This window comes from Acanthaster planci, linkage group LG09, assembly GCF_054643075.1.
Source record: "Acanthaster planci isolate LZ-2023a linkage group LG09, COTS_SCS, whole genome shotgun sequence".
Classification (NCBI taxonomy): Eukaryota; Metazoa; Echinodermata; class Asteroidea; order Valvatida; family Acanthasteridae; genus Acanthaster; species Acanthaster planci.
In genome coordinates, this window is record NC_141785.1 from 20,176,961 (window position 1) to 20,188,409 (window position 11,449).

Here is an 11,449-nt window from a genome sequence, read left to right on the forward strand (position 1 = left end):
CGCCACGCCCATGCAAAGAAATGTAGCAACCAGAACCAGTCTATACATGTACTGTACGTTCCAGTCGATTACTCTACATGGGCCATACATGCAATCCTAAAGCCACAGGTAAAAAAAAATCTATGTTGCAAGAGGTTTTCTGTCAGTTCCTTCACAGAACTTGGTCTCTTATTTATGTATATATTTTCTGTGTTCATGAGTTTAATTTGAGTTTGTTTTGCTCGTACTTGAAGCGAGCGTCTTTCAACAAATTTCCTGCCCCAGCACAAGGTTTTTTGCCCACTGGTCTGGATGCCTCACGCACGCTTTTGCACGTTACACATCGTTAGCCAGTTTGCCGTCGTGATTGCCTGAGTCACACCGGGTGAATTGCCCATAATTCTTGTGAATTTTCGCCTGTAGAAATTTTTACATAGATTAAGATAGGTGTTCATCACTTTTGAGATAATTTTGGAAGCTGCCGACCCCGTTCATGCCATTCAATCAGGACAAAAAAAATGACCCAGAAAACAAACAAATTTCCAACCTACCGACCCTATTTTTAAAAGGCATGTAATTGGAAGCACAACTATGTTGGGGGGCCTAATAAAAGACTGCATGCATGCAGTAGGCCTACTTAAATAACCATAGTAATTGTGGATTCCGAGAAATCTTGGGCAAGTGTTGATCTAATTTGGGCAAGCAATTTTATGGCATGGCCTGCCCGATCGGGCATGCTCCAAAAAAAAAAAAATTGTCACGGCCTGATACAGCGCTTATTAGTGATAGTCCTGTTGTCATCTGGTCCCATGCACTTCTTACTACAGTGTTTTTGTATTGATGGGTGGGAGCATCTCTGAACTTGGGCCTTGTCCTCTGGAACCATGAATGCCAAAAACAAACTGGACTTTATTTTCCCTTTTAAAAAAATTGGGTCTCAAATGAGAAAAAAAATTAAGAAATAGTTTTCTTCACACTATTTCCAGTGATTGATATCTTGAATCTTCTGTTTATAAATCAGACACCTATACATTATAAAGCACCACACTGGACACTGGCAACAAAGCTATTGCTAACCGGCAGTTAAAATCATGCTGCTGCCATGTTTAACCGTGATTCCAATGAACAAAAACACCCAGGATAGTCAAAATCTAGAAGGCAGACAGGTGCATGGCTAAGGAAGCCTCCAACAGGCGAGTAATTTTTTTTGTCACTTAACTCGTTCATAATTGTTGGTGGAATCTTGCAAAGAAGTATGCACGTATGTGGCAGACAAATCACTGGTAGCCTGCAATTCTGTGTGTACTGTACCAATGCATTCATTTGGTATCAGGATTTGATTTTCAAATCTAGTGTTTGTGACTGGAATTACATGTACATCAAATGTGTCCTTTGTGAAGGCTTGGGCACTTGTACCTGTGTACAGTACCTTTTTAGATTAAAAACTTGAAAAATAGGAGATCTCATTTCTTGAGGTGCCCCACAGGGATTCTACTAGCCCAAAAAGCAGTTTCTAGGGATTTTTAAGTTCTTTTTAATTCTGATTTTTTTCTTATTAGATTCAACATGTAGAGCAGGAATTGAAGACCAGGCCTCATCAGGTGTCGTTGTATTTTATGAAATGGCTGGACAGATGTCCAAGTCACGTAACTGGAGCTTAATTTCACCCCACCTACATGAGATGCTTCAGCAGGCAAGCCAATTAACCTGATCCTTCCCATACTGCATTTATTTGGTCACGAAATAGGCGCCTTTGACTCACAACCCCCCTCCGTCCCACTTACTGGCTCAACATGAAGTAGACATATTGTTAGCCTGAAGGTAGATTGTCGCTGACGTATATGCACATGGGCTTTGATGCGTGCATGTACGTAGGCATGACCAATTCCGTGTCACTTTAGTGGTGTTTATGTACATGTCGCTGCAACTAGTCTACGGTGTCGGGTTTCCGTTGCATTACACATGTACAACATTGTGTTGTTTCGTGTTTGTTTTTTGGCAGTCGTGCAACGTAATGTCAGCATTACGTTGCATGAGTCCTGCAAAACAATATTGGTTAAAAATGATAGCATACTGCGCTGGGATTGTTTTTGTTCTCCGGGGTATTTTGTGTGCATTGTGGAAGCGGACATGTCAATGAAAGCACATAAATCATACCGGTGTTTATCTGGGACAAGAAATGAAGGGCTTATCAATTTGTAATAAAGAAAACCACAAAAAGCATCAAACAAAAACTGGAATGAACTGGAAATGATATACATGTGATGCAATCAAATAGAGTGAAAGAGAAATGTACATGAAAAGATAATGCCAAACATTGTGTTCTCATGAAAAGATGAAGTCCCCCTCCTTTGTTAAGCTAGGTTTGTCGCCTCATGACAGGTTGATGAACTGAACAAAGTGTATAGAGAACCGTATGTCTACCCTTTATGTTACAGTCACAGCTCTGAAAAAGGAATTGGCTGTGGTAAATAACATTGACTTTTGACATGTCAAAAATGAACAAACAAAATAAACAAGTTAATTTATTGGTACATGTACCTGTACAGTGATCCTGACATACATGTACATGTATGCACACACTGTTTGTAGCGTTCTCAAATTCCTGGGGGGGGGAGCCCTGCATTGTAAATCAAGCACAGAGGATTGTTTGTCCGGTCATGGTCTGATAACCAGTATTGTCCTTTAATAGGGAGGACTTATGCACATTGGCATACATACATGTATCACTCAGTGGTTCTGCTTTTAGTTGCCCTATGATTCACAGCCTCATCATGGATTCAAGTCCAAGCGAAAGGAATTCTTAGATTCTTTTTTTTTTTCAATTTCCATGGAGGTTATTTACAAGATGTCATGTTTTCTCAAATGCAGATTTGTTATTTTGTACACCCACTGATAGTGTCAGTCGGGGGACACTGGAAGATGGTGTGTGTGTCTCACTCGCAGCAGTTGCTCCTGGCATTGTCGGCCACAACAGGGAGGATGCTGAAGTGCATAGTTATGTTGTAACCCTGCCCCCTCCCCCGACACCTCCTCCTTACATTTGGACCCTTCTTGAATTCTCTGCAGTCCTCCGCTGTGCAGGAACCCCATGGCACATTCTTTGTACATGTACGGGTTGTACTAGGATATTTCACTTGCAAGGGGCATCAACCTCCTTTTAAAGAAGAAGTGGCTTGGCTCGGACTTCTCACTCCTGCAAAATCTTTAGATGGGTTTTGAAAGATTTGGGAAGGTTTTCATAGGGTCATTACAGTGTATGTCCTTTGTCCCAGTTGATGGACGACATAGATTTTTTTACATACTCACATATACATGTACATATATTTTATGTATGTTCCATGCATAAAATGTAAATTTGAACTTGTATCATATTAAATACTCATGTGGCCAGGCGTACGTGTACTGTACTTATCATATACACATGGACCAGAAACTTTTAAGAAAGGAGTGTTGTCCTCATCTGAGTGGAATGATTTCATCTTTGAAATGTGCATTCACCTTGGAAAAAAATCCAAATTCTTCATTGATCTAAGATTACTGTGTCATACATTCACCTTGATGTGTGCCAATTTCCATTCACAGCGTTTGTTGCTTCCAAATGTATTCCATAATTTGTCATTTTTGCAATACACCGTACGGGTGTACATGTAGATGTGAACGATCTCAATATTGAAAAATTACACCTTTTCTAAGGGGTTCTGTTGGACTTCTGATTCCTACAGTGAACATGTACATGTGTGTGTTCTTTACATTATGTACCTGTACGTACAATGGCGTGATGTGTAAGAATGTAGACGGGACATTATCATATTGTTCACATACATTTACAATAGTATGGTTATTAACAATAAATGAATGCCTGGAAACCGCCTTCCTGTGAAGGATCGTTACATATCATGTGTACATGTATGTTGTAAGTACTGCACCTGTGCATCTTGCTGTGAAGGATCTTTACATATCATGTGTATATGTATGTTGTAAGTACTGCACCTGTGCATCGGATTGTTGTAATATACTCCTGCTCATTAATTTATCCCAATAAAACTGCACATTATTGGGTTTTACGTTACCGGTACATGGACTTCATTTTATTATGGATACATGATTGTTGTAGACCTGACGTGCTTGTCACAAGTTATCCATGGCCTCCTTCCTCATACATGTACATGCATATGTAGTTCCTTGTCATAATGGTAATCATTTGTCTTTGAATTTGATTGTAAAATATTAAAGCCTTTAGAAAATGCATTTTACTTCAACCGTGCAGAATTTAGCCAGATTGCACCTGATTTTATGCTGAATCCGGTGGAGTAGGGCTGTATAGTGAGGATACCCAATTCCATTGTAATCAAATGCACACCCAAAGCAAAGCAATACATACGCCCCACGGGTGCCAAGGTCCAACAGTTCTTATTTGCCACTAGAGAGCTTCACCACTCAAAGTTTGCACAGGGGTCATTTATGAGTGGAGCGGTCAAACAAACATGAAACCCTCAAATACTTCAATCTATCGGCATACATTTACATTCCCTTGATTGTGCTCGTGAACTTGGATATTGGCAGAATTGGCTACAATTTGCACTGATGTACCCTGACACTGTGATTTAAGTTCATGCGGGGTAGAGTGCCGCTTTTTTGTCAGCTTAGGTGCACCTGCATGACTCACATGTACATGTACAGGTATGTAGGTACATGTACGTGTGCACGTGTTGTACCTTTACATGAAATAGGTTGCTTTTGCATAGGGGCAACAGTCTGAAGATGTTCACACTTGATTCAACTTTCAAGCAGTGTGAAGTGTACGTAGATCCAGCAATTACATGTGCATGATAAAACCAGGAAAACACCTGTTGATGTCCCAATTTTGACCAACCAACAGGCACGGATTACATGTATCTCTGTCTTCACTTATTCCAGAAAGCAGGTTGCATCCAGGTAATTGGAGTAGCTGGGAGGGTACATGTAGCAAGCCCAAAAAGAGGAAGCTTCCGTTCAGAACATTTTTAGATTGGAGTCAGTTATTTTCTGTCATTTTTCTTAATGCAGTCAACAATCTTGTAACCACATTTCTTACTGAGATGCTAGACATTGGAAGCTGCACACAGTTACATTTTGTGTACAGTGACCTACAGTAGTAACCTATTAAAGTAAAAAAGAGAGAACCTGTAACATAAATAGAATCCCAAAATCCAAAGGAAAGTAACGTGGAAAGTGCATTCACATAGCTACATGTACTTACACGAGTCTAAGGTATACCTAAAATACACATGTATACACGTACATGTACCCTACGCATCACATACACAAGTATGCAGTCCTTCATTTTATGAAAATCCAGGAGAGCCATAAATCGCTCTCCTCAAATCTCTCAGGGGAGCAAATCGCTCTCCTTAAAATAAACCAATTAACAGACGTGCAAAATGAGGTCAAACGATGGTTTGTACCCTGGAGTCTATTGTTTCCACTTTCTCTGATGATTTATAATGTTCTTGGGGCAATTTTTAAAATTAAGGTAGTTTTAAGTTCAGTTAGACACCGGTTTATGACACATATTTGACGTAGATCATCTCAGTGCTTGTTTTCTGTTATTTAAACCAGAATTTTTGTACTTACCGGTACAAATTAAAAATTTAGGTCTGACTGGCTTCATCCACCTACAGTTCAACACAATTCAACAGTTGTAGTTTAATTTAAAGAAGTAAGTAAGTAAACCTTTTTCATCCTGATTTGAGTATTTCTTTCCAAAAAAAACTGAAGGGGATTTGAAAGTTTAAAGTGCACTTCAGCTTTGTTCAATTGATGCAGACTGTAACAAATGAAATCCACCTCAATTGAAGAGGGAAAACGTCAAACCAACGCGCATGCACACAATGTGCGAATGTGACGGTGTTAATGTAGGATTATGGTGCGACATGCTGGGGGTTTCCTGCACGAATTCAGTGGGCTCACGCGCTGTGTGTGTGCACGGAGCAATGTTCTTTCATGACGACCAAAGCTTATGGCCCACCACTTTCTGCTTAAGCGCCCCATAAAGAAGATCAATATTGATTGGCTCTTTTTTTGAAAATTTTTGAAAATTTTTTCCCGACCAATTAAAATTCATAACAAATTGAACCATGTACAGCAAAACTGTGCTCGACATACTCGCACATGGAAGCATATGTACAGTGTGCATGCTATACGTGCGTGCAGGGCTGGCTGGCCGGTCCGAAAGCAGGCCGCACTCGCGACGCAATGATCGTATTAGTACAAAAATCATGGGCCGATGTATGAAAGTCGTGGTGGGATAAACATGAAACCGCAAGTTACACACCAATCACAGTCCTTTCTTGCTGATGTTATCCACTGTTTTTGTCATATCTTTTGTCATTTGTAAAGTGACCTTGGCTTTTTTTAGGAGTGTGATTTTTTACTTTCCTTTAGGAGTGTTGAGCACTGCAGGAGCACCTGCGCAATGGCACTCCTTAAATATGAAGGACTGTTTATGAGTAAATGCGAAATATATATATACATGTAGGTACATGCACATGTATTAGCATTTCATTATTACATTATTTTAAAATTTCCCTACAGTAACTTTTGAATGCTTTTTTGGGGGGGGAGTAAAACACTGCAAAGTTGGTTATGGCTGGGTGATTGGTTCCATAATTGGGAGCTGTTTTCTACCTATAAGTTGAAACACCATTTGCTGGTTTCTGAAGTACATGTACAAACATGTGGCGCATGTACCTTGGTCCGAGATACACGGCCCTAAAGTCTGTCATAATTGGCTCGGAATTGTAAGCATCAGGTCTCAATATTAAGCTTTTTTTTTCCCCCACGAGCCCACATGATTGTTCACAAGCACACTGGACACTGTTCGGCAAAACTTATTTTTTAACTAGCTTTTTTCAACTATTTAGCTGTTACTGTGGAGTCATGCTGTCAATTTTAAACCTTAAAAGTGGAAGAGGATTCAAACTGCTACAGTTGAGGATAAACAACTTCAATTAAAATTCATAACATTTACAGCCTTTGTTTCATTCATGACACATTAAATGACAGTTTCAAACATGTACGCAAGTGTTACTTCACTAGCTTGCAAGGCAAGTTTAAGAATGCATTTGACTAGCCAGTGGCAGTTTTTACTAGGTTTATACACCAGTCTAGTGTTGAGGTTGAGGCCTGGTCGGCATATAAATCAACATTCTCCTGTTGATATCCTGCACATTCATTGAACTGTATTTTCCTCTAATTACTCTTACGTTGATCTTGAAAAATTCAACTGAATTCCTGTTACTCAACTGTTGAAGGCTTTATGCACCTCGCCGGTTTGCCTTTTGTTTTCAAGTATGTGGCGATTACAGGGTTCAGTTGAAAAGTACATTATTGTACCATATTTAACCATGCACGTACATGATTAATAGGTGAAGTGAACTGTTAACCCTGACCGTCAGGAATCCTCCGATTTCATTATAATTTTTCACACGCTGAAGGGATAAGGGTTAATGTTTCTTGCCAGCACAGATGTGTGTGCATATGCTCACACATGTACATGTACACAGACATCGAGTATGTACCGTGTTTCTGAATGAGTCTAGTTGAATGTACATGTACAGCGTTTTAGTGATTCATGGCTGTTATATGTACATGCACAGTACACTTACATGGAAAGAGATTTAGACTATGCATGCATGATGTCATGTCGGGTTTCCCTGCCTAGTGCGCTGCCTTCCACACAGACTTTGACATGGAAGCCATCAGGGCTAATTACGGCAGGGGCTCCCCACATACCTGTAATTCACAAGGCAGTGATTCATGTGTCGGAACACTACTACAGACATTCCATATACTGGTGGCATAATGTAGACAGGTAGTGCGCTAAGCAGCACAGTTCTTGTACCAGTACTTTTCATGACAATATAAATAATACATATTTGGTGAAGACAAGGGCTGTCTACATTAGAACTGAGTCTATTCAGATTTTTTTGTTAAATTGATTTATATATTTTTCAATAACCTAGTTTCAACTTTGGTGCTTTATCCTCCATATTTCTGTACACGTACCCTCATTTTTAAAGACTTTCGAGTGTCATATTTATAAAGGGAATGTGTAACATGTACATCCAATGTGAATCTTACGGTTTTGTTTGCACATATTTCGAACTTGCCTTTCTGCATGTGAATACATTTAGGCCTAAAAAAAAAATACTTTTTGTGTCAAATTAGTTTTCACTTGTACTGGTACTTGCTTATAAATTAGAACCAATTTCCTGTCAGATGTTATTATATTTACATGTAAGGTTTAGAGACTATTTGTTTTCCTCATGGTAGACGTGGAAGTCAACTGGTGCTTGACATTTCTTCCCTTTGTACTGTTCCAGAAATGGTGGATTACATGAAGAAGGTGGCAGAGCTGAGTGAAGAACTGAGCGTTGAGGAGAGGAACCTGCTGTCGGTGGCCTACAAAAACAAGATTGGCGCCAGGAGAGCATCTTGGAGGATAGCAAGTAGCCTGGAGCTGTCGGAGGAGAAGAAAGACCCCAACTCAACCAAACTTACTCTGATGAAGGAGTACAGAGAAGAGGTATCAGACCAGACATTAGTGCCAACCCAAATTGTCTTTCCCCCATGAATGCTCGGTTCAAGCTTTTTCAGTCTTGTGCCTGGGAAACTTTACCTAAGGTTTCACACCACAAGGTCTGGTGTCAAGGATATCGTGGGCTATGCAGATGTTTTCTTGTTGGTTCTGTGGTCAGACTGCCTGCACACGCTTGGACGTAATCACAGCCAAGTACATGTCCGTGTATATCTGTATATCTGAAGAAGCACCCCCTTATCAGTTGAAAAAGAGCCAAGCTGGTCGGGAGTGTTCAATTTGTTGTTAGCAATGCGACCGTGATGCATGCATTTCCTTGTCGTTACCAGCAAAGTTCAGTTCCAAGCAAAGGAGCCTCCGTTGTTAAAAAAATAGCACCCTTTCTTGGTCCGGCCCGAGGCCCATAGACAGAGTTGTAATATGAGGACATGTTGATGTCTGTGATGCCATTTGGTTTCCCAAATGGTGACTGTTGTGCATGTGAACTATAAATCTGTCGGAAAATGGCAGTAAATAACAGTACTTTGAGGTGACATGACGAATGACAGATAAAACAAGGATGATTGATCTTTTCTTGAATAAACATGCACGCAGACTTTGGAACCAAAATGGCCTCTAATAAAGTGTTGTGGCTCACTACACATGGCTCTGAAATGTGACAACAGAAAGATTTGGCCAACATTTCAATGTTATTGTCCAGCGCTAATGCAAAGATTTTTGAGGGGTAGTTAATTGTCAGATGAAGAACTTGTAGAAAAACAAGTATGCACATATGTGGCATCGGCTTTAAAGACTGTGTTGCTACTACTAGGTAACAAAAGCGCCCTCTAACCTGCTGCACAATTTTAATGTTTGCAGCTAATGCTAGCGTGTACATGTACAAAGGACTTACTCCCATCTTGCTCAAACAAAGGGATCTATACGCACTGTGATCAAACATAACTGATGTATACCACTTCTTTGCACAGTTGGCCCGAACATGGGCAAAATGGTTCCGGAAGTTTTTAAAGTTGAGCTCAAAAAAAGTGGCAGAAACCAATCAGTTGCCCAAACCTTTTGACGTTAAGCATTAATTACAAAGAATGTTTTTTGGATTCGGCATAGTTAAGGTCAGTCAGTTTCCCTCTCTTGTGCTGTTCCCAACGCTGGCAGTTCTGTTTTGTTTGTCCATCCAGATTGAGAAAGAGCTTTCAGATGTATGCACAGATGTCCTGCTTGTGATCGACAAATATCTCATTCCATCAGCCAGCAATTCTGGTGACGAGCCACAGGTTTTCTATTACAAAATGTAAGAATTTGGTGTTATACAGGGAAGATTAGTTCCTTTGAAAAACACTTGCAGTTTTGTTTGAAGGACACATTAACCTTTGACTGCCACAACAGAGGTTTGTTTGACCTTTTTTTTTTTGGTAAAATTAAAGTGCATTCCCTAGTCGTTTCTGAAGCAGTGAAGTGCAGTTTTGACCAAAGGAGCCTCTGTTATTGAGAAAATTACAGCCTCTTTTGGTTTAGCTTGGGGCTCACTCTTGAGACACACTTAAGATCAACTTCAATTTTTAAAATGTGACCCAGCCCAAGAAAATGAACCTCAAGTCACCAAAGCCACTTTGAGTTAAAAGCCTTTAACCCTATCCCACTAGGGCCTATTCACTGGGGCACGTCCTCAATCCTCCAAAATCCTCAATGGCCCTACTTTGGGTTTATTTTGGGGGGGATGGGCACATCAGGTTGGTTGCTGGGCTGAAGCTGGTTTCTTTCATGATTGGCCAAGGGCTTTAATTCTGTTATAAACAAAGCTGCCGGGTGCCTTTGTTTTAACACATGCAGTTGAGGGATTGTGTAATTTATGACCAACAGCAGTGAGCAATGGAACACACTGTCCTTGGGTACATGTATATTGTAAACAGTATAATGTGTGACCATATGCACCACTATGTGACTGATTTTTAGTACTTCATTCACCGTTCACCCTCAATCTTCCAAAATCCTCCAGCTTTTAAAATGCTTTTGATCCTCTATCCTCTGAAATCCTCCATGCTTCAATCACTATTCATCTTTGGTCTTCCAAAATTCTCCTTAGATAGCTTTTTGTTATACAAACTAAAACGGAAAAGCCTAAAGACTCAGTTTGTCACAAATGTTGTAACCTGTCATGGCCTTGATTCAAACTGTTGGTTACAATGATGTCATTTTTTTTCCCCTGCCAATTTGACAAAAAAAACAAACCCCTCAGGAAGGGCGATTACCACAGATACCTAGCCGAATATGCTGTTGGCAACACAAGGAAGGAGGCGGCAGAGAACAGCCTAGTGGCGTACAAAGCAGCCAGTGAGATCGCCAACAATCTGGAACCGACTAACCCCATCCGGCTGGGGCTGGCGCTCAACTTCTCGGTGTTCTACTACGAGATCCTGAACTCGCCGGGGAGGGCCTGCAGATTGGCCCGGATGGCTTTTGATAATGCCATCGCCGAGCTGGACACGCTTAATGAGGACAGCTATAAAGATTCCACCTTGATTATGCAGTTGCTACGAGACAACCTAACGCTGTGGACAAATGACGCAGCAGCAGAAGAAGCAGGTATGGACTATACGATCAGTCCTTTCTCAAATTTATAGCCTTTTTCTTCATTTGGAATTCTTTTTTACCTTTTTTTTTCAATTAAGCATTTCCTAAGTCCAGCAACTCAAAGAGTATTTCTACACACGCTTTCAGTCAGTCACTGAATTCAAACATATAAAAAATTGTGTGTATTGTAGAGAAGGCGTTGGAAACAAAACCTAAGGGATGTTCATTCAACTGAACCCCCAAAAGGTACTACGTAATTTGAGAGTTCTCCTCAAAAATAACCATCACCTTAAAAACTTAAATAAAGATATCATACATGCC

General features: G+C 40.3%; 1 protein-coding gene across 1 annotated transcript in view; it reads left to right on the forward strand.

Moving 5' to 3' along the window:
• Nucleotides 1-11,449, forward strand: part of ywhae (tyrosine 3-monooxygenase/tryptophan 5-monooxygenase activation protein epsilon) — a 30,605-nt gene that overhangs the window by 11,085 nt on the left and 8,071 nt on the right. The window contains exons 2-4 of the mRNA XM_022246521.2: nucleotides 8,346-8,548; nucleotides 9,736-9,848; nucleotides 10,794-11,140. Of these exons, the coding sequence (XP_022102213.1) occupies nucleotides 8,346-8,548; nucleotides 9,736-9,848; nucleotides 10,794-11,140 (663 nt within the window). The remainder of the gene's footprint in view (nucleotides 1-8,345; nucleotides 8,549-9,735; nucleotides 9,849-10,793; nucleotides 11,141-11,449) is intronic.